The 24280-nt window shown below is 40.1% G+C and overlaps 1 protein-coding gene across 1 annotated transcript in view; it reads left to right on the plus strand.

Annotated features, from left to right (window-relative positions):
* Positions 1-432: 432 nt before the first annotated feature.
* The window catches only part of LOC132368206 (tumor necrosis factor receptor superfamily member 10A-like), a 45278-nt gene continuing 21430 nt past the window's right edge, over positions 433-24280 (plus strand). Inside the window, exons 1-2 of the mRNA XM_059926876.1 lie at positions 433-501; positions 5634-6017. Of these exons, the coding sequence (XP_059782859.1) occupies positions 5838-6017 (180 nt within the window). The 5' untranslated portion in view covers positions 433-501; positions 5634-5837. The remainder of the gene's footprint in view (positions 502-5633; positions 6018-24280) is intronic.

Here is a 24280-nt window from a genome sequence, read left to right on the forward strand (position 1 = left end):
TGAGTGAAGTTGAAGAGAGATGCGATAGAAACCATTCAATCTGAAGAGCAGAGGTTAAAAAGAAATTGAAAGGAAACAAGGAACAGAGTCTTGGTGACCTTTGGGACAATACCATGGAATATATTTGGAATTGGAGACTGAAAAGAAATGGCTGAACAAATGAGAAAAAAATGGCTGTAATTTTCTCAAGTGTAGTGCAAAACACCACGTTACAAATTCAAAAAGCGCAGAAAATGCCAAAGAAACATAAATATAAAGAAGACACCACCTGGGTACAGCATAGTCAGTGGCTTTGTGCATGAAAAAAAAATTTTCTTTGCATTTGTAAGACCCCTGAATGACAACTGACTTAAACAGTGGAGCTCAGAATCTTTGAAGCCATGAAAGGAACCTGCTGAGTCATGATTCATTTATATCCAGTGAAAATATTTTTTAAAAACAAGGGCAAAATGAAGAAATTGTGGCAGATCCTATATTCCAAATAAGGCTACAACGATAAATGTAAGTAGAATAAACATTCCAGTTATAAGGCTGAGATTCTCCAACTGGAAAAAAAGCCAGCTGAAATTATAAGCTGTCTAAAGCATATGGACTTTATTTTTTTAAACAAATATACATACATATTCTTTTTTTACATTCTATTCCATTATAGGTTATTACAAGATATTGAGTATAGTTCCCTGTGCTGTACATTAGGTCCTTGTTAGTTATCTACTTTATATATAGTAGTGTGTATATTTCAATGCCAAATTCCTGATTCCAGATAGAATGAAAGTAAAAGATGGGAAAAGACATACAATGCAACCAGTAAGTATAAGAAAGCCAGTGTGCCTCTCATTATTTCAAATCAAGTAGATTCAATATTAGGCATATTAGCAAAGATAAAGAGGGATACATAATGATAAAAGAGTCAGTTCATCAGAAAGACATAATGCTCAAAAATATGTGTATACCTAATAACAGAGCTTTAAAGACTTGAAGCAGAAATGGACATAATTAGCGGGAGAAATAGACAAATCTACAGTCACAGAAATTTTTAACACCCTTTGCTCAACAACTCATAGAACAACTAGTGAGAAAAAAAATCAGTAAAGTCATAGAAGTTCTGAAAAATTCCTCAACTACTTTGACCTAATTAACATTTATAGAGCACTGTACCCAACAACTGTAGAATACTCATTCCTTTTGAATGCACATGGTATATTCACTAAGGTAGATCATATTCTGGGCCATAAAATAAGTTTCGATAAATTTAAAAGGTTTGAAATTGTACCAGAGTATGTTTTCTGGTTGCAAAGGAATTGAATTAGAAACCAAAAACAGTAAGATATTTTTTAAAAAACTTCCATATCTGGAATTTAAAGAGCATACTTCTAAATAATCCATGAATCAAAGGAGAAACTACACATTAATTAGAAAATATTTCAAGCTGAATGGTAATGATACTGCAACATATCAAAATTTATGGGAAGCAGCTAGAGCAAGGGTTAGATAGTGTAAATGTTTATATTTGTAAATAAAAGAAGGTTAAAATCAGTGATCTCATTTGCTATTTGAGAAGATAGAAAAGGTCAAAATAAACCCAAAATAAGTAGAAGAAAGGTAAAAACAAAGAGAAGAAATCTATGAAATAGAAACAGAAAATGAACCTGAAAAAGAAAGAAAATTAATGTAGATCACATAGTTATTTGAAAAGATTAATAACATTTATAAATCCCTAGCAAAATTCATCAAGAAAAAGAGAGAAAACTCAAATTACCAAAGTCAGAATAAAAGGATATCACTATGATCATTAAGGATAATAAGAGAATAGTGTGAACAACTTTATGCCAGTATATTTGACAGCTTAGATAAAAGAGACAAATTCCTTGAAAAAAGTGACTTGCCAAAACAAATACATGAACAAATAGAAAATCTGAATAGCACCATATCTATTAAAAGATTTGAATTTATTATCAAAAACCACACACACATGGGCTTCCCTGGTGGTGCAGTGGTTGAGAATCTGCCTGCCAATGCAGGGGACACGGGTTCGAGCCCTGGTCTGGGAAGATCCCACATGCCGCGGAGCAACTAAGCCCGTGAGCCACAATTACTGAGCCTGCGCGTCTGGAGCCTGTGCTCCACAACAAGAGAGGCCACGATAGTGAGAGGCCCGTGCACCGCGATGAAGAGTGGCCCCCACTTGCCGCAACAAGAGAAAGCCCTCGAACAGAAACGAAGACCCAATGCAGCCATAAATAAAATAAATAAATTAAAATTAAAAAAAAAAAAAAAGAAAAATATCCCCCAAGAATCTGAAAACAAAAACTAGATTCCAAAATAATTACTGTGAATGTACAGGGAGCATATCTCTAAAGAAAAAAACAAAAAACAAAAAAAAAAACACCCACACACACTCAAACAAAAACAACAACAAATAACCTTCGGGTCCAGGTGGTGTTATTGGTGAATGCTATCAAACCTTTACAGAAGAAAAAATACCAATCTTATAAAAGTCTCAAGAAAATTGAGCTTATTTTATAAGGCCAGCTTAATGCTGATACCAAAACCTTACAAAGACATCATAGAAGGAGAAAATTATAGACTAATATCTCTCATGAATACAGACACAAAAAATCCTTAAGAAAAGTGTTAGCAAATCAAATCTAGCAAATATGTGAAAAGGACAATACATCATGACAAGTGAAATTTAGCCCAGAAATTCAAGGTAGGTTTAACATATTAAAGTCCATCAATTTGATTCATCATTTTAATAAAGGAGAAATGCCATATGATCATCTCAATAGATGTAGAAAAATATCATTTGACAAAATTCAAAACTCATTCATGATAAAAATTTATACCAAACTTGGAACGGAAGTTCAGTAATCTGATAAATGGTATCTATGAAAACACTACAACTAACCTCATATGTAACAGTGACATATTGGATGCTTTCCCTCTAAGATTAAGAATAAAACAAGCAATTCTGTTTTCAACATTTCTATTTAACATTGTACTGGAAGTCCTAGCCAGGGCAATTAAGCAAGAAAGACATACGGAATAAAGACTGGAAAAGGAGAAGTAAGACTACGTTTAGTTGCAGACAATATGATTGCTTATGTAGAAAATCCTAAACAATCTACAAAACAACTGAAATACATAAATTTAGCAATATCGGGCTTCCCTGGTGGCGCAGTGGTTGAGAATCTGCCTGCTAATGCAGGGGACACGGGTTCGAGCCCTGGTCTGGGAAGATCCCACATGCCACGGAGCAGCTGGACCCGTGAGCCACAACTACTGAGCCTGCGCGTCTGGAGCCTGTGCCCCGCAACGGGAGGGGCCGCGATAGTGAAAAGGCCCGCGCACCGCAATGAAGAGCGGTCCCCGCACCGCGATGAAGAGTGGCCCCCGCTTGCCGCAACTAGAGAAAGCCCTCGCACGAACCGAAGACCCAAACACAAACAAAAATAAATAAATAAATAATAAAGTAGCTATTAAAAAAAAAAAAAAAAAAATCATCCCCTCGAAAAATAGTCTTTTAAAAAAAAAAAAAAAAAAAAAAAAAAAAATTTAGCAATATCATAGGATACATGATCAATGCAGAAAAATCAGTTGTGTTTCTAAACAGCAGCACAAAAACAATTTGAAAATAAAATAATCTAAACCAATTCCACTGAAAATAGCATCAAAAATATTTGGGAATACATTTACAAAAGATGTGCACAATTTGTACACAGAAAGCTTACAAAATATTGTCAAGATAAAGTAAGAAAGATCTAAAACAAAACCATCTCATTGATTGGAAAACAATATTGTTAAAATGTCAATTCTCATCAATCACCACATTCAATGCAATGCCACTTAAAATCATAGCAGGATTTTATTTTTTTAAACATCTTTATTGGAGTATAATTGCTTTACAATGGTGTGTTAGTTTCTGCTTTATAACAAAGTGAATCAGCTATACAAATACATGTATCCCCATATCTCTTCCCTCTTGCATCTCCCTCCCTCCCACCCTCCCTATCCCACCCCTCTAGGTGGTCACAAAGCACCGAGCTGACCTCCCTGTGCAATGCGGCCGCTTCCCACTAGCTAACTATTTTACATTTGGTAGTATATATAACTCCAAGCCACTCTCTCACTTCGTCCCAGCTTACCCTTCCCCCTCCCTGTGTCCTCAAGTCCATTCTCTAGTAGGTCTCACAACAGGATTTTTTTTTTTTAAAGATTTATTTATTGATTGATTGATTGCCATGTTGGGTCTTCGTTTCTGTGCTAGGGCTTTCTCTAGTTGCGGCAAGCAGGGGCCACTCTTCATTGCGGTGCGCGGGCCTCTCACTATCGTGGCCTCTCTTGTTGCGGAGCACAGGCTCCAGACGCGCAGGCTCAGCAGTTGTGGCTCACGGGCCCAGTCGCTCCGCGGCACGTGGGATCCTCCCAGACCAGGGCGCGAACCCGTGTCCCCTGCATTAGCAGGCAGACTCCCAACCACTGCGCCACCAGGGAAGCCCAGGATTTTTTAATTGAATATTTTAATTTATATAAAAATTATATGGAAATGCAAACAATTCCAGGGAAAAAAAAACAGCTGGAGGACTTAAACTACCTGATTTCAACACTGTATAAAGCTACAGTAATCAAGACAACATGGTATTGGCAAAAGGATAGAAAATTAATAGATCCATGGAACAGAATATAGAGTCCAGAAATGGAACATATATATAATCAATTGAATTTCAACAAAGGCAGTAATATTATTCAATGGGAAAAGAAAGTCTTTTCAATAAATGATGTTGCAACAACTGGATACACATATGGAGAAAAATGAATTTTAATTCCTACAACCCTGGCCTCACAAAACTGATCCAAGGGGTGGAGCTGGAGGCTCCCAGGTTCCCTTCTCTCCTACTCAGTCCCCAGCCCTTCAGTCACCCTGTGAGCAGGACCTAGCCTTGTGCCGCTTTCTGAATACTGGACTCCACATAACTTGGGCCCAGCAGAGTGCCCAGTGTGTAGGGACAGCTGGAAGGGCCTGACCCACGTAGGGACCCCCCCTCTTGGCCCATTTGGTTTCACGTGCCAATTAGTCTCCAGCAGTTTTGTTTCCCAAGGGCTTTAAAGAATCTACAGGGGAGGAAAACCCCGAAGAAAGGCTTAATAAAGTGGATTCCTCCAGCGCGCCTGACTGCAGGAGCAGCAGGGTTAAGAAGAGATGGCATGAAGTCCTGAGTGCGAAAGTCAGATGACAGACCTGGAATTACGGGAACATGCAAGGTGGTGATGGGAGAGGTCGGGAGCCTAATGGTGACCCGAATTCAGATCCACCGATTGCTGCCTCTGCGACCTTCATTCTGTCCACCCACGTGTTCATTGAGTGTCTGCTCCAGCCAAGCACCTGGTTACTGAGATGCTAAGATCAAGCCTCTGGCTCAGAAGCTTGGCACTGGGACAGAGCTGCAAAGTGACTCTGAAGCCAGTGATATCCATGCACCCACCCTGCCAACGAGGGTGGGAGGAGCAGAAGCTGAGAGTGGGCAGAAGGCTGTAGTCAGAAGCCCAGAGCGGTAGCTCGGGAGCGTCGTTGGCCCTGGTAAGGGACCCGCTTCAGGAAGGGTTTTTAACGCCAACTCTTGTCTTTTTTCCAGTTTAGAGGAAGACGGAGCTTCTTATTCGCCCGGCACTGATTGCGCAATATCAGCGTAAGACTAGGCGGGGCCACCCGCTCCTCGCATTCACCCCAAACGCGCGAGAGAGCTGTGCGCCAGGACTGAGGCATCCCGCAGACCTCCAGCAACTAGCAATCAGAAGCGGACTTTCCCGCGTTCCGCAAAAGACACTCTCGATCCCTGATGGCTCTGCCGGCTGTCACCTCGCGGCGACCTGAACAGCGAGCGCTCCCCGACCGCACGAGGCAGCGGGGACATAGCGCGCCGGCCGCCTCGGGCTCCCGGGCCTCGGTTCCTAGTCCCAGGCCTCCGTTCCGGGGCCCCAGGGCTCTCATCTTCGTCCTTTTGGGTGTCCTGCTGTCGGTGAGTCCCTATCGCGGGTCCTGGCTCCGGAAGGCGCGCTTGGCGGCCGGGAAAGGGGCGGGGGGCGGGGCGTGGGGGACACGGTGGGGTGCCTGCCCGAGTCACCTGCGGCCCGGGTTGTCTGAGCGGGACCAGCAGTGGGCAGAGTCGGGAGAAGGAGCAGAGTCATGACCCGGCAGGACCGACCGGGGCCCAGAGGGAGAAAAGCCCGCGTTCCTAGGCTTGTCTGGCTGCCCCAGAGGTAAATTCCAGAGAGAAGAGTTGAAAACTCCTTAGCAAGCCTTGATGTGGCCCGGCCCTTCCCTCTCATTACCATACTCCGCTTCCCGCCCTCTCTCTCCTCCCTCTCCCTTCCTTTCCTTCCCAGCTTCCTCCCTCCCCTCTCCCTTCTCACCTTCCCTCCCCTTCCCTCCCCTCTCCTCCTTCCCTTCCCCTCCCCCTCCCTTCCCTTTTTTATGCCTCTGTTTAAATTCTAAAACATGCTCATTGCATCTATTCTTCCCATTGATTTTGACAGAAAAGTAGCTTTCCCATCCTCCCTTGCATTCAGCACCCCTTCTTGGCTGCTGTGAGCAATTTGCCAAACTCCTTCCCGGCACTTTCCTCCACAGCAACATACAGGGCTTACAGGGTAAACCACCAGTAATCATACAGCTGACCCCAGAGGCTCTGTCTTTAGTTTAGGAGGAAAGGGTGTGAAGCTTTTATTTTGATTTCCATTTTGAGATCGAAACAGGTAAGGTGTGCATCCTGGAAAAACTATTTAATGGCTGCCCTGAGCTAGGAGGCGGAAGTGTTAACGTAGCTTGTCTTTTTACCTATACAACAACCATCCAAACCCACAAAAATCTCAGAAGAAACAGACCTCAGACCACAGGAAGACCTTGAGAACAAGTCTGACGCACTATGTCACAGCTGCTCAGGTTAAGAGTAAAAGACAAACACTGTATGATATTACCTATATGTGGAATCTGAAAAATACAACAAACTAGTGAATAAAACAAAAAAGAACCAGACTCACGCATATAGAGAACAACGTGGTGGTTACCAGTGGGGAGAGGGAAGCAGGGAGGGACAATATAGGGATAAGGGGCAAAGAAGGGTTGTTATGGGATTATATGAAATCACGTGTGTGAAACGTTTGAAAATTGTAAAGCACTAGAGAATTTAAAGAATCTTTAAAAAAAAAATAAAAGAGTAACGGTGCGGCTTTAGGGTGTGTTCGTCCTGGCAAGCAAAGAGCAGTGTTTGTTTGGTTGACTCTTATCAGGAAAATGAGAGCGTGAAGATCAAATTAGACTGTTTTGCAGTCTGGAGGGGGGCGGGGAGGGCGGGAAGCAGGAGAGGGAAATCCCTGCTCATGATTCATCTCTGGGCAGAGCAGGGTCAGTAGAGTCTACACAGGACTCAACTTAACATACTTCCACATCTCCTCCTTCCTTCTCATTCCCTCCCTTTTTTCTTTTTGCCATGCCGGGAGCATGTGGGATCGTAGTTTCCTGACCAGGTATCGAACCCTTGACCCCTGCAGTGGAAGCGGGGAGTCATAACCACCTGCCTGCCAGGGAAGTCCCCTCGTTTCCTTCTCTCTTTTGTCCCATGTTGCTGCTCCAGTGCAACCCTCCTGTCTCCCTCCTCTGTCTCTGTCTCTGTCTCTGTCTCTCACACACACACACACACACACACCCCGCCCCCACAGACACACAAGTCTGTGGGTCGGCAAAGCCTCAGATCTCCACCGCCCCCCGGGTCCCTCAAACAGGGTGCAGTGGGGACTACACACTAGGAAGCCTCCTCCTCGCCCACCCCCTCCCCCGTTACTTTGACTTCGTTCTTGTCTGTGATCCTATCCGTGTGGACTTTTCACTCCATGTCCACCAGTGTCCCTGCCACCAGTAGCATTGTCACCTCTGTCTTGCAGCCCCTCCAGGCTCTTTTCACCTTGGTGACCTTGGTGGTGTTTATGGGGGTGCGGGGGGTCTTTGTGTCTCTGCCTCAGCTCCCTGTGGCCGGAACTGTCCCTGCACAGGGCTGCTCAGCGAGCTCCATTCGTGCCTCCCCTGAACGCACATGGGTTCTAAGATGCCTGCAATAACGCTAGTATGATGTCCTTGTCCTGTTCTAGGGGGTATTTATGTGGGTGGTGGGAAATATGACTGGCAGGTTGGGAACAGAACAGAGGTAATTGAATGTCCTGTTGAGGGATTGCCCAGGTCCAAAGGCACCATGGAGTCAATTTCAAGTTTTCACTTGATGTTACCAAAGATTTTTAAAAAGGCACCATTTGTAGTGTTAAAAGTGTCAATTCATCAGGAAGACATCTTAATCATAAATATTATGTGCCTAATAGTAGAGCTTTAAAATATCAATACATAAAGCAAAAACTGATGAAATTAAAGGACTATCATATCACGCTTTAATGCAGATGAAAAACGGTAGTAACACTATCAACCACCATGGGAATTTCCCCACAGTCCAGTGGTTAGGACTCTGTGCTTTCACTGCGGAGGGCACCTGTTCACTCCCTGGTTGGGGAACTAAGATGCCGGAAGCCCTGCGGCACGACCAAATTAAAAACAAACTTAAAAAAAACCGAACCAAAAAAAAAACCTATCAACCACCTTGACTTAATTGACATTCAGAGAGCACACTGGAACATCTAATGAAGTCTCATTCTTTTTTGACGAACGAGGTACTTTCATCAACATAGACCACGTTCTGGACAATTTTAAAAAGTCTAAATAAGTTTAAAAGCAATGATATCATATAGAGTTTAAAAGCAATGAAATCATATAGACTCTGTTCTCTGACTTAAATGAAATTACATTACTAGTCAAGAATGATCTCTAGAAAAAAAACTCCAAAATTTGAATTTAAAGCAACATACCTCCAAAGCATTCATGGTCTTAGATGAAATCAATAGAGAATTTTTTAAAATTTCAAAATAAATAATAATGAATATATACCACATGGAAATTTGTGGAAGGCTGCTAAAGCAGTGCTTAGAGTAAACTGTGTAGTTTGCAATTAAAGACCTTCCTTCTATTAAAAGAATAGGGGGTTGGGAGAAATGGGGAGTAAAATTTTAAAAAATAAAAAATAAAATAAAATCAGTGACTGGAAGATCCACACTAATCACCATAAAATAAGTGCAAATTAAACTCAAAAGAATAAGAAGGAAATAATAATAATATGAGTAGAAATCAATGAAATAGAATACAAACAGTTAAAGGAATTGACAAACCAAGCATTGATTCTTTGAAATAATCAACAAAATGAATAAAATAAAATCAATAAACCAAATTTTAAAAGAAAAAAATGCAAAAAAAAAGAAAACCAATATCAAGAATTAATGATGGGGTATTATTACAAACTCTGCAGCCATGAAAAGGATAATAAGGGGATCTTATGAATAATAATAATTTTATGCTGATAAATTTGACAACTTGAATAAAATGGACAAATTCCTTGAAAAATACTACTTAGCAAAACAGATACAAGATGATTGTACTCAGGTCCTGGACATTACTCTAAGTCAAAGGAGAAAGGCATAAATATCGGAAAGGAAGAAATAACCAACTGTATTCATTTGCAGAGAACAACTGCTAGAACTAAGTGAATCTAGCAGGTCATAGCATGCAAGTCCGGGAACATAGGAGGGAATAGGATTGTGTGAGCAGAAAAAGAGGACACAGCCATTACCTAAACTCAGAGGAGGCCCAGCCTGGAAAAGGGAGGACTAGAGGGACACACATGAGCACAGCTCTCTCTAAGTTCTTGAAAGAATTTTATGTGTCAGAGGGCTGCATTTTGTCTTATTTGGATCCAGCCAGTCAAACTGGGCTCCACATAACTTGTTTTTGGTTCAATCTTCTTCTTTTTAAAATTTAACTTCCTGACTTAAAACACTCTCAAATTACAGAAAATTGCAAAAATCATACTAAACACATTTCCTTGAACCATCTGAGAACAAGTCAATGACAGAATGCACATCACCCCTTAACGCTTCAGTGGGGGTTTCCAACAAACCAGAACATTCTACCCCCATAGTTAAAGGCAGCTTTCAAAATCAGAAAATTAACATCCAGAGGGTACTGTCAGTTAATCCTCAGACCCCATTCATATTTCTCCAGTTGTCTCTATGATATCATTTATTGCACAGAGATCCTATCCTGAATTGCTGTTTCATCTTTTTCTGTGACTCTTTGATATTTAGTGGGAAATTGACAGACTATTTTTGAGGACAGGTTGTCAACTTCCTTTTTATTTTATTTACTTATTTACATGTATGTTAGATGATTTTGTATTTTTCCTACGTGCCTGTTATGGGCTGAATTGTGCTCCCCCACCACCAAATTCATATGTTTAAATCCTAACCAACAGTAGCTCAGAATAAGACTATGTTTGTAGATAGGGTCTTTAATTTATTTAATTTTTTAAATAAAAAATATTATTCAATTTATCTAAACTGAAAACCAAAACCAAACAAAACAGTTCATCCATTTCACCCATCCTCCACTCCCATCTCACCTCTTGCAACCATCAATCTGTTCTCTGTATCTATGAGCTTGTTTTTTTGTTTTGTTTTTTAAATTTTTTTTTAGATTCTGCATATAAGAGAGATCATATGGTATTTTTCTTTGTCTGACTTTTTCACCAAGCATAATGTCCTCAAGGTCCACCCATGTTGTCATGCATGGAGAGATTTAATTTTTTATGGCTGAATAATATTCCACTGTGTTTATATATATACCACAATTTCTTTATACATTCACCCATCAATGGACACTTCGGCTGTGTCCATATCTTGAGTATTGTAAATAATACTGCAGTGAACATGGGGCGCTTATATCTTTTTTAGTTAGCGTTTTCATTTTCTTTGGATAAATACACAGAGGTGAAATTGCAGAATCATATAGTAGTTATATTTTTAATTCTTTGAGAAATCTTCATACTGTTTTCTATGGTGGTTGCACAAATTTGCATTCCCACCAACAGTGCACAAGGGTCCCCTTTTCTTCACATCCTCCCCAACGCTTATTCTTTTTTTGTCTTTTTGATAATAGCCATTCTAACAGGTGTGAGGCAATATCTCATTGTGGTTTTGATTTGCATTTCCCTGATGATTAATGATGTTGACCATATTTTTATGTACCTGTTGTCTATCTGTATGTCTTCTTTGGATTAGAACTTCTGCTAATTTTTAAATTGGATTGTTTGGGGTTTTTTTTATGTACCTGTTGGCTATCTGTATGTCTTCTTTGGATTAGAACTTCTGCTAATTTTTAAATTGGATTGTTTAGGGGGTTTTTGCTGTTGAGTTGTATGAGCTCCTTATATATTTTGGATATTACCTGTTTATCAGATATATGATTTGCACATGTTTTCTCGCATTCAGTATGTTGCCTTTTCATTTTGTTGACAGTTCCCTTTGCTGTGCAGAAGCTTTGTAGTCCCACTTGTTTATGTTTGCTTTTGTTGCTTTTGCTTTTGGTGTCAGATTAAAAAAATCATTGCCAAGATCAGTGTCAAGTTGCTTACTGTCTATGTTTTTTTCTAGGAGTTTTATGGTTTCAGTTCTTATGTTCAACTCTTTAATCCACTTTGGGTTGATTGTGTGTATGGTATAAGATAGTGGTCCAGTTTCATTCTTGTGCATGTGGCTGTCCAGTTTTCCCAACACCATTTACTGAAGAGAATGTCCTTTCCCTATTGTATATTCTTGGCTCTCTTGGCATAAATTAATTGACCATATATGCATGGGTTTATTTTGGGGCTTTCTATTCTATTCCACTGATTTATGTGTCTGTTTTTATGCCAATACCATACTGTTTAATTGAAATAGCTTTATAATATAGTTTGAAATCAGGAAGCAAGAGGCTTCCAGCTTTGCTTTCCTTTCTTAAGATTACTTTGGCTATTCAGGGTCTTTTGTGGTTCGATACAAATTTTAATTCTTTGCTCTATTTCTGTGAAAAATGGCATTGAAATTTTGATAGGGATTGCATTGAATCTGTAGATTGTTTTAGGTATATGAACATTTTAACAGTATTGATTCTTTAAATCCATGGGCATGGACTATCTTTCCATTTATTTGTGTCTTCTTCAATGTAGTTTTCAATATACAGGCCTTTGACCTCCTTGGTTAAATGTATTCATAGGAACTTTCTTTTTTAGATGCAATTGTAAATTAGATTGTTTTCTTAATTTCTCTTTCTGCTGGTTTGTTATTAGTGTAAAGAAATGCAACCAGATGTTTTCATATTGATTTTGTATCCTGTAACTTTACTGAATTCATTTATTAGTTCTAAGAGTTTTTTTGATGGCATTTTTAGGATTTTCCATACATAATATCATGTCATCTGTGACATGTGACAATTTTACTTACTCCTTTCCAATTTGGATGTCTTTTATTTCTTTTTCTTACCTAATCACTCTGGCTGGGACTTCCAATACTATGTTAAATAAAAGTGACAAGAGTGAGTGTCCTTATCTTGTTCCTGATCTTAGAAGAGGTAATTTTAGCTTTCCACCATTGAATATGATGTTTGCTGTGGCCTTGTCAGATATGGCCTTTATTATGTTGAGGTCTATTCCCTCTATATCTGCTTTGTTGAGAGTTTTATCATAAATCGATGTTGAATTTTGTCATATGCTTTTTCTGCATCTATTGAGATGATCATATGATTTTTATTCTTCATTTTGTTAATGTGGTGTATCACATTGACTGATTTGTGGATTTTGAACCATAGTTTGCATCCTTAGAATAAATCCCACTTGATCATGTTGTATGGTCCTTTTAATGTATTGTTGAATTCAGTTTTCTAATATTTTGTTGAAGATTTTTGCATCTATGTTCATCAAGGATATTAGCCTGTAATTTTCTCTGTGCGTGTGTGGCTGGCTTCCAGTCATCCTGAATCTAGGCACTGAGATCTTCTTCTCTGGGATAGGACATGTCTTGGCACATGCTCAACTACTGGGAACACTTAAAAAATATAATAGGCTGCTTCAGCAATCTCAGAAGTTTGAGAGATGACTAAGAGCTGGGGTAGGGCTGAACGAAAAATTCATTTCCTACACAAGGCTACTCCTTCAAGACTGGGAGAGAGATGGTCGTTTCATCTACTGTATAGAAACAAACACAGAGAGTCAAGCGAAATGAAGAAACAAAGAGATCTGTTCCAAATGACAAAATAAGATAAAACCTTAGGAAAAACCCTTAATGAAATGGAGATAAGTAAGTTCCTTGATAAAGAGTTCAAAGTAATGGTCACAAAGAAGCTTGCCGAACTGGGGAGAATGAATGAACACAGTGAGAGCTTCAACAAAGAGATGGAAAATATAAGAAATATAAAACATTGGGATGCTTTTTTTTTTTTAAATACTGTCTTTGAAATTCAGAGTGTATTTTTCACTTGCAACACACCTTGATTCAGAGAAGCTATTTGAAGTGCACCATCCCCACATGGGCCTAATGATTACTGTATTGGACAGCACCACCTGGGTCTCTAGAACTGAGAGAAGAAAGTCCTAATCCCTGTCCTCAATGAGTTGCCAGTCAATGGAAGACACAAAGAGGCACAGAAATAATACAATAAGGAGGGAAAAGCCTTCAGATAAAGCTCATGCCATCTGCCCCGGCAAAAAAACAATAGGAAAAATTTTAAGCTGCAAAGAGTCAAATGGTGACCCAAAGAAAGGGGGTTCTATGCTCTGGAATGCAAAGGTATTCTCCAGGAACTGAGCTGAAGACTTGCAGGAGCTGTCACGACCTGGGAGCCCATGTCCCAAGGCTTGACCTTCACCTCCAGGCTTTCCTCCTTCAGGTGACCTCACTCTTCCCTGCAGGATCTATCTGTCTTTCTCATCTAATTCATATTTATCAATAATGAAAGATACTCTAAAAAAACCAACTTTCAAAACCTTTCCTTAATAATGTGTTATGATGATGACACTTCCTATCAATGATAAAAAAGTGACTATTCAATAATGGTGATGGAGCAACTAGGATGACTTCTAAAAAATAATAGTGTCTTCCTTATGCTCTTCTTATATTAGAAAATTAAGACTAGATGGACCAATGAATTAATTGTAATATATGAAACAAAAAAGTACTGCAAAAATATGAGAAAAAAAATTCTTACAAGTTTGGAGAGGGGAAGGACTTCTTCAGTATGACAAGAAACTATAAAACTTGCCTAAAGTCAGCTATATAAAAATTAAGAAGAAAGCTGCATGGAAGAAATCATGACAAAGATAAAAACAAACTAGAAAAATATACTCAGAATACAAAGCACACTTAGAAGTGTAATTTCCTTAATCTATAAGAATTCATAATGGGGACTTCCCTGGTGGTCCAGTGGTTAAAACTCCGAGCTTCTACTGCGAGGGGCACAGGTTCGATCCCTTGTCAGGGAACTAAGATCCCACACACTGCACAGTGTGGAAAAAAAAAAAAAAAAAAAAAGTTCATAATGAACTGGAAAGAAGATCAACAAGGAAATAGTAGACTTGAACAATACTATAAAGCAACTAGACCTAGCAGACATCTATAGAGTACTTCAGTCAACCAAAACAAAATATACATTCTTTTCAAGTGCACATGGAACATTCTCCAGAATAGACCATATGTGAGCTCGTAGAACAAATATCAATAAATTTAAATGGAGAGAAATAATAGAAAGTATACCCTCCCACCACAATGGAATGAAATTAGAAATCAATAACAGGAAGAAATTGGGGAAGTTCACAGCTATGTAAAAATTAAACCACACTCCCAAATAACCAGTTAGTCGAAGGAGACATCAGAAAGGAAATTGGAAAATATTTTGAGATGAATGAGGTTGAAGATACAGCATACCAAAACTTATGGGACATAGCTAAAGTAGCTGAAAACTTAGAAAGAAATTTAGAGCTGTAAATGACTACTTTAAAGGAAGAAGAAAGATCTCAAATCAATAACCTAATATTGTACTGTAAGACACTGAAAAATGAAGAACAAACTAAAGGTAAAGTAAGCAGAGGAAGGAAATAATACAGATTAGAGCAGCAAGTAATGAAATTGAAAGTAGAAAAATAACAGAGTGTGTGCTGACGAGTGTGTGATGGGCCTTGTGGTGCCCTAGCCCTTCTGCTTGCCCATGACTGTGGTAGAAACAGGGAAAGGCCGATGCTGGTCTGGTCTCCTGTGCCGTGGGGAAGTGGTGAAGGAGGGAGATCAGGGTCATGGAGGGGAAGGGAACCCGCCCGCCGCTATGGTAGACTGGCAGCTCTGCGAGATGTTATGCTACTTATTATCTGTCTTGTTTTCACTAGCTATATTCCTAAAACCTAAAGCAGGCAGGCACAGAGTGGGTACTCCCATGTTTGTTGAATGATTAAATAAAGGCTGCATAGTATTCCACTGTGTGGTTGTTATATAATTTAGTAATAATCCTCATAACACTAAGAATTTTTTATTTTTTTCAAAATTATTATTTCATTGAATATATTTGAAAATAAATCCATATATATTTTTCTGATCATGTTAGTAGGGTGGCTTTCTAGAGGAAAAGAATCTGAGTCAACCTGCAAAAGTACATTTTTACTGTAGACCTGCATACACACACTCACGTGGGCACATGTGCATCTGGTTTTGGTTCATATAGTTCAGTAGTTTTGAGCTCATGCTGTGGGCCTTTTTTCATTTTTGCTAACTATGAAAAAATTAATCGGTTTAAACTTGCATATCTTTATTTTCATTATTTTTGTTTATGATTTTGGTTTTTTCTACTTAGAGTCTTTCTAAGAAGACAAGCTGTCATGCCTGTGCATTTTCTCACATACAGACAATAAGTTCCTAATTTTTTGTTATCCTTTTATTTAGTCTAATATTTTAGTGTACAGAAATTTTCATTTTTAACTAGTGAAATTTGTAGATACATACACTTTTTAGTTGCTTATAAGCTTAGAAAGACCCCATAAAAGATGAAGTTCTCTAATCTCTTAGAGAATTTTTATTTTTTTTGCATGTAGCTATAACCTAAATGGAATTTATTTTGTGATTGATATGATGTGTTCCCTGAATTGTTCTGAGTCACTTTCTGGTTCTTCCAGCCCCATTTAACAATGGATTCTCCTATATCTCTCTGCTTTTGATCTGTCCTTGATCACAGTTCAAATGTTTTTACAGACATTGGTCTCTTTCTGCCTAGACAGTTCCTTTTTTCTCTTTTCTTGCTCAATACATATTTTAACTTAATAAAGTGAATGTAAAAAAAAAAAAGAAAGAAAACAAACATTTAAAAGGTCAGTTATCCCTCCATCCTGATTAACTACTTTGATATTTTTAAAAAGAGGTCAATACACGTTCAAAGGGAGAAAATTTAAATAGTACAGAAAGGTTCTCAGACAATAGTGAGAACTCTTTCACTCTTTTCCCAGCCCCCTGGCTCTTTTTATTTCAAGTAACTAGGAGAGGGAATTTCTTGTGATTGTTTGCCAGAATGTTTATGTATATGCCATGTATATATGCATATGCATATGTATAGCTGTATATTTTTACATGCAAGACATTATATTATGTAATACACTCTTCCCAATGAAATTTTCTAATATATTTTAGTATGTAACAGAGCAAATACCTTTTCCTTACTTTTTTAAAACTTATAATTTTACCCAGGCAGAATTTAGAATTGTTTCACAAGATTTCCTCCATCGCCCCCCCCAAAAATCATTGAAGTTTTTATTAAATTTATCTTAAAATTAAAAAAATAATCTAGTAAGAATTGAGATATTGTCAATATTCAACATATTTCTTATGAAGATAGAATTTCAAGTCAAGTACAGTCGTCCCTCGGTACCTGCAGGAAATTGGTTCCAGGAGTTCCCACATATGCCAAAATCTGCAGATGCTCAAGTCCCTGATATAAAATGGCATGGTAAAGGCAGCCCTCCATACCCACAGGTTTTGCATCTGTGGATTCAACCAACTACAGATAGAAATTTCAAAATGTGCAAATATGGAGAGCTGACTGTATATTTTTTGAAAAAATCCACATATAAGTGGATTCACAAAGTTGAAATCTGTGTTGTTCAAGGTTCAACTGTATTTTATTATAACTCAATTAAGATTTATGCTTTTCTTCACATAAATTATTACATTTTCTTGTCAAGGCTGTTTTCTTTGTATTTTAAGCATTTTGTAAGTTGGACCCTCTTGTAATAAATTTTCTGATTCATTTTTAAACTCTACAATCATATCTAAAATAATGACTGTTTTACCTGCTCCATCCAAGAATCTGTCTCATTTTTTTTTCACAACATGCTTCATAGGCTAGAGTTTTCAGAATAATGTTCAACTATCCTTAGAGAAGGCAGGTGTTTTCATATTCATTGGACTCTCTTGGAGAGGCCCTTAGTATTTAACCATTAAAAACAAGGTTGGGGATAAAAGGTCATACTGTATAGCACAGAGAACTATGTTCAATATCCTATGATAAACCATAATGGAAAAGAATATTTTTTAAAAATTATATATATATGAATAACTGAATCACTTTGCTGTACAGCAGAAATTAACACAACATTGTAAATCAACTGTACTTCAGTAAAAATTAAACTAAATTAATTTTTTAAAAAAAGAATGAGGTTGGGTCTTGGTTTCATGTAGAAATTCTTATCATTGTGGATGCAGCCTCCGATTTTGAGATGGTTTCAAAAAATCAAAATTGGTGCTTAATTTTACCAAATATCTTTCCACCTTCCATGGAGACTATCAGATGCTTTCATTCCCTTATTTAGACTATTGATATGGTACATTATTACTGATCAAAGTACCTTTGCATTTGTGGAATAACCTTTACTTCTATTTTCCAAAGTGCCCTCATATATATTCTTCATTTGAGTCACATATAGCCTGGGAGGGAGTGCCTATCTCCTGATGGGGTGGGTGGGAAAGGACTAGAAGGGGCAGAAGGGAGCTGTGTGGGGTGCTGGGAATGTTCGGTGTCTTGATTGGGTGATAGCTACTTAGCTGCATACAGCTGTCAAAGCTGGCGCAGACACTTAAGAAATGAGGATTACTGCAGGGAATGTGTCCATAAAAATAGAATATATCAAAAGGAACCAAAACGAAATTGTAGGGCTGAAAAGTCAAATAGCTGAAGTGACAAATCCACACTAGAGGTGTTTAACCGCACACTTGACAGGTAGAAGAAAGGATCAGTGAACTTGAAGATAGGACAAAAGAACACATAGATAGCCCCTGCATGTGCATGGGAGTGGAAGAATTGATTTAGGAAATCACAGTGTCCCTGGTTTATTCCTTCTCCTTGAAAGGGAAGCAGTTGATTATCCCTTTGAAGAGTTTGTCGATAATATCAAACAATACAAGAAAGGCCATTAGCTACAAAATATTTACATATTTATGAATCCATGACCAAAATATGTAATTACAAATAAAAAGAAGTGTGTGTGTGTATTTTTCTCCCCCATCCTCCTCTTCTCTTCTGGAGCAGTGCTGAGTGACCCGGGTGCAGGGGTGTGTTTTCTTTCTGTGTGACCGGCTCCTTCCTTCTACCCTTTATGTCTCAGGCTCACCCTACATGGGTGTCTCCTGCTCTGACTCTGGATTTCCGGGTGCCAGGTTCCTGGGGGACTGGAATCCAGCCTCTCCTCCCTCCCTCTCCTCCCTGCCCTTCCCCTGGGAGAGGGACCCCAGCCTGGCCCGGCTTCCCCACAGCCTCCCCAGGTGATGTCTCTGGGCCACACCTGGGCCTGCTGGGCTCCCTGGAGGTGGAGACCGGCTCTGACAGAGCTGCTAGGAAGCGGGGGTGGGGCCCTGCTTGCTGGGGTCATTCTGTGACCCCTCACCTGGGGGCCTCCTGCAGCTCCTGGGCCACCTTCCCTTTCTGTCCCCACTGGCCTTTCTGCATCCTCATCAGTGGGCCCAGTGACTCAGCCCTGCAACCTCACAGAGACCCATTTCTTCTCCCCTGGACTTTAGGCCCTAGCTCTCCTTCTCACTTAGAGTTTCTGGAAGGCTCCATGGTTCCACCTCTGTCCCCTTCCCAGAACCAAGGTGCTGAGTACAGAGCTGCATCCCCCACCCCCAGAGGCTGCCCTTCTGCCCCTGCCCATTGATACTTCAGTCTCACCCTGAAGCCACGGAAACCACAACCTGCTGTTTTAATCTTCCGTAGTCCTCGAGTACCATCTCTCCTCTCCTCCACAGTCTGCTCCTGCTCAATTATCCCCCTTTCTCCTTCCCTTTTGCTCCAAACCAGTACTAGGTGTCCTCTTACTATAGGGCATTCCCATTCTCCAGCCCTGTACATTTTCTCCTGCATTTCACCTTTGCCCCAACTTCCCCACCCCAACGCAGACAATAAACCTGTGGGGTCACCTCTGAAGGTGAGGAAGATGACCTGCATTCCCAAGATGGCAAGTGTCCATTGTTATGTTGGAGCCCTGCAACCATCCCCTCCCTGAAAGCTCAATCACCAGCATCCTGATAGCCAAGAACTTGTGAATATATTTGAAAATATATCTTCAGTTAGATTCTTGATCATGTTCTTAAGGTAACTTCCTAGAAGAAGTGGAATATTGAGTTAAGCTATAGAGGTATTTTTTCCTCTACACACACACACACACACACACACACATGCACATATGTGTGCACACATACACACACATACACACGTGCACTATTTTGGTTCCTACCAACAGCTCATTCATTTTGGTCTGGAGATTTTTGGGGAGCTATGGTCAGGGTTCCTCACAATTGATTCCGTGCACTCGTTTAGCCCCATGCTGGAGAAAGGTCAGGCGCAGGACTGGGGTTGAGAAGGCAGAGGGTCATGCTGGGGCTGGGACAGTGGCATGTCTGCACAGAGCTCTTCAGGGCCCTGCAGGTGGATGAGGACAGACCCTGGCAAAGTATTCACACCTTGAGAGGGATCAGGGCATCCTTAGGGAGGGAATGTCCTCACCACAGGGAGGGAAGATCCCTGGAAGGGAAGTGGCCCAGACAAAGCTCACCTCCATCTTGTATGCCCTGGTCTGCAGCAGCAAGCAGGGACCTGCATCTCCTGGGTCCTGAGGTTTCCCTGGGGAAATCCCTTCCTGCACCCACTGCTGTCTTGTGAGTTGTTCAGTCATTACTACCATTATGGTTATTCCAACTTCCCTTATTCAAAGAAAAGAAGTGTACTGAAATTAGCGTATCAATTTAAAAGGGAAAAATATTCAATTATATACCTGATCATTAACTTTACACTTAACATCTTCCATCTATATCTGCTTACTTTTCTCTGTCATATGGGCCCAAGTCCTAATCTACCTTACTGCCATTTAGAATGTAGAATATTGCAGTAGTGCCAACAGGTGGGATCTTTAACAATATCCAAAGGTATGTTTAAGGGAGAACATGCAGGATTCTTATTTCATTTTAAAAGTCAGGCACAATATATATCCACTATTTCAGTGTACATTAGGAAAACAACCAGCTCATCAAACTTGTGCTTTACAGTTGGAACCCTTTCTATTCTCGTACCTTGTCTTGTACATGTTTTAATGATCCATTACTAGGTTACTTTTACGTTAAATTTTCTTCTGATTTTAAAATAATCCATGAGGCAGACACACGCTGAGATGACCACCAATGAGTCCAGCCCTGTGTAATCCCACCTGTTGGTATGGACAGAATCTGTGACTTGCTTCTCACCAAGAAAATGCCAAGGTGATGGGATGTCACCCCCTGATTGGGTTACATTATGTGGACAAAGGGATAGGATGCCACTCTTTGTTTCTATTAGTTGCATCCTCTGTCCACTAAACGTCCAACCAGACTCCTTCTCTCTCCACATACTCCCTGTGTCATGCAGGCACTAGGGGGCCTAGTGATGGTGACACTCAGCATACACAGGAACGTCATGAAATTTCCTCCGAGGCCAAAGCACTGAGCAGTGCTCTTACAGCACCCACAAGGGCTGTTCAGACCCTGACCACCAGGCAGGCCCAAAAGGGCTAGAGGTAAGGGTCGGTGGGTGAACTCATGCCCACTGGCTCCAGTGAGGTGGTCTCTACAATTGCGTGGTTCTGATTCTTCTAGCTGGCCAATAATCCAGGCAGAAGAAGTTCTCGAGGATCCTAGGTCACCTTCCTCATGGAGAACCTAAAACCCCTTCAACACTCACCATGCATTTAATTTTCTCCTTCTCTCTTTTGGGAATATAAGATGAACAGGAATGTTGTTAGCAGCAGTTCTCAAATAAGTCTCATCAAAATTTGTGTGTACATATTGTAGAAAATAAATGTCCCATTATTGCAATAATCAGATAATACATAAATGTTCCTATAAGAAATCTCTCTCCAGCATTGTCCTGGTTGGCTCTTGACTGCAGCTAAGGACAGGGAGGAATGTGTCCATGAAAAGATGCCCAAAAGAGGTGATGGGGTGACAGATGAGGTCACCCATCCGAGTCACGTCTTCCCCGGGAGAAAGAGTAATGAGCATCACAACTACTGCCCTCCTGAAAAGCAGATTCACTCTTGTGGCTTCCTCTCTGTGTCCTTCCCCAAAAGGGGAGGGTTCCACATATGACTGGGCTTTTGAAAGCATAGTTCCCTCACAAGAGAGGTCTGAGAGCAGCTGAGTGGTATTTGAATGTTGTGTAATGTTTTTCAACTGTAACTAAAGGGCAGTAGTTACCCTTTGCTGATCTAGAGGTGTCTTCCTTATCTGGAAGTTCTCTGCGTGGCATAATTCACAAGAATCTGAAAACTTTTCCTCTAAGATCAGGAATATGACAAGGATGCCCACTCTCACAGCTTTTATCCACATAGTACTACAAGTCCTAGCCACAGGAATTAGGCAAGAAAAAGAGATAAAAGTCATCCAAATAGGAAAGAAAGGGAGACGCAAGAGGGAGGAGATATGGGGATATATGTATATGTATATGTATAGCTGATTCACTTTGTTATAAAGCAGAAAATAACACATCATTGTAAAGCAATTATACTCCAATAAAGATGTTAAAAAAAAATAGGAAAGAAAGTACTAAAACCGTCACTATTCTCAGAGAACATGATATTATATATAGAAAACCCTCAAGACTCCATCAAAAACTCTTAGAACTAATAAATGAATTCAATAAAGTTATCTTTATTGATAGAAATATCTATTTTATTTCTTTACACTAATAATAAACCCTCAGAAAGAGAAATTAAGGAAATAATGTCATTTACAATTGCATCAAACAGAATAAGATTCCTAGGAATAAATTTAACAAAGGAAGCGAAAGATCTGTATATTGAAAACTACAAGACATTGAAGAAGACACAAATAAATGGAAAAATAGTAAATGTTCATGGAATTGATGAATCAATATTGTTAAAATGTTCATATACCCAAAACAATCTACAGATTCAATGCAATCCCTATCAAAATTTCAATCGCATTTTCACAGAAATAGAAAAAAATGATCTTGACACTTGAGGTAAGGAAGATGGTGGAGTAGAAGGACATGCTTTCACTCCCTCTTTCAAGAACACCGAAATCACAACTAACTGCTGAACAATCATCGACAGGAAGACACTGTATCTCACCAAAAAAGATACCCCACATGCAAAGGCAAAGGAGAAGCCACAATGAGACAGTAGGAGGGGCGCTATCATAATAAAATCAAATCCCATAACTGCTGGGTGGGTGACTCACAAACTGGAGAACACTTATACCACAGAAGTCCACCCACTGGAGTGAAGGTTCTGAGCCACACATCAGGCTTCCCAACCTGGGGGTCTGGCAACAGGAGGAGGAATTCCTAGAGAATCAGACTTTGAAGGCTAGCGGGATTTGATTGCAGGACTTCGGCAGGACTGAGGGAAACAGAGACTCCACTCCTGGAGGGCACACACAAAGTAGTGTGCACATCGGGGCCCAGGGGAAGGAGCAGTGACGCCATAGGAGACTGAACCAGACTTACCTGCTAGTGTTGGAGGGTCTTCTGCAGAGGTGGGGGGCAGTTGTGGCTCACCAAGGGACAAGGACACTGGCAGAAGAAGTTCTGGGAAATACTCCTTGGTGTGAGCCCTCCCAGAGTCTGCCATTGGCCCCACCAAAGAGCCCAGGTAGGCTCCAGTGTTGGGTCACCTCAGGCCAAACAACCAACAGGGAGGGAACCCAGCCCCAACCATCAGCAGACAAGCGGATTAAAGTTTTACTGAGCTCTGCCCACCAGAGCAACAGCCAGCTCTACCCACCACCAGTCCCTCCCATCAGGAAACTTGCACAAGCCTCTTAGATAGCCTCATCCACCAGAGGGCAGACAGCAGAAACAAGAAGAACTACAATCTTGCAGCCTATGGAACAAAAACCACATTCACAGGAAGATAGACAAGATGAAAAGGCAGAAGGCTATGTACCAGATGAAGGAACAAGATACAACCCCAGAAAAACATCTAAAGGAAATGGAGACAGGCAATCTTCCAGAAAAAGAATTCAGATTAATGATAGTGAAGATGATCCAGGACCTTGGAAAAAAGCATGGAGGCAAAGATCGAGAAGATGCAAGAAATGTTCAACACAGATCTAGAAGAATTAAAGAACAAACAAACAGAAATGAACAATACAATAACTGAAATGAAAAATACACTAGAAGGAATCAATAGCAGAATAACTGAGGCAGAAGAACGGATAAGTGACCTGGAAGACACAATGGTGGAATTCACTACTGCGGAACAGAATAAAGAAAAAAGAATGAAAAGGAATGAAGGCAGCCTAAGAGACCTCTGGGACTACATTAAACGCAACAACATTCACATTACAGGGGTCCCAGAAGAAGAGAGAAAGGACTCGAGAAAATATTTGAAGAGATTATAGTCAAAAACTCTCCTAACATGGGAAAGGAAATAGCCACCCAAGTCCAGGAAGCACAGTGACTCCCATACAGGATAAACCCAAGGAGAAACACTCTGAGACACATAGTAATCAAAATGACAGAAATTAAAGACAAATAAAAATTATTGAAAGCAGCAAGGGAAAAAAACAAATAACATAAAAGGGAACTCCCATAAGGTTAACAGCTGATTTCTCAGCAGAAACTCTACAAGCCAGAAGAGAGTGGCATGATATATTTAAAGTGATGAAAGGGAAGAACCTACAATCAAGATTACTCTACCTGGCAAGGATCTCATTCAGATTCGATGGAGAAATCAAAAGCTTTACAGACAAGCAAAAGCTAACAGAATTCAGCACCACCAAACCAGCTCTACATCAAATG

Source organism: Balaenoptera ricei, chromosome 6 (assembly GCF_028023285.1).
Source record: "Balaenoptera ricei isolate mBalRic1 chromosome 6, mBalRic1.hap2, whole genome shotgun sequence".
Classification (NCBI taxonomy): Eukaryota; Metazoa; Chordata; class Mammalia; order Artiodactyla; family Balaenopteridae; genus Balaenoptera; species Balaenoptera ricei.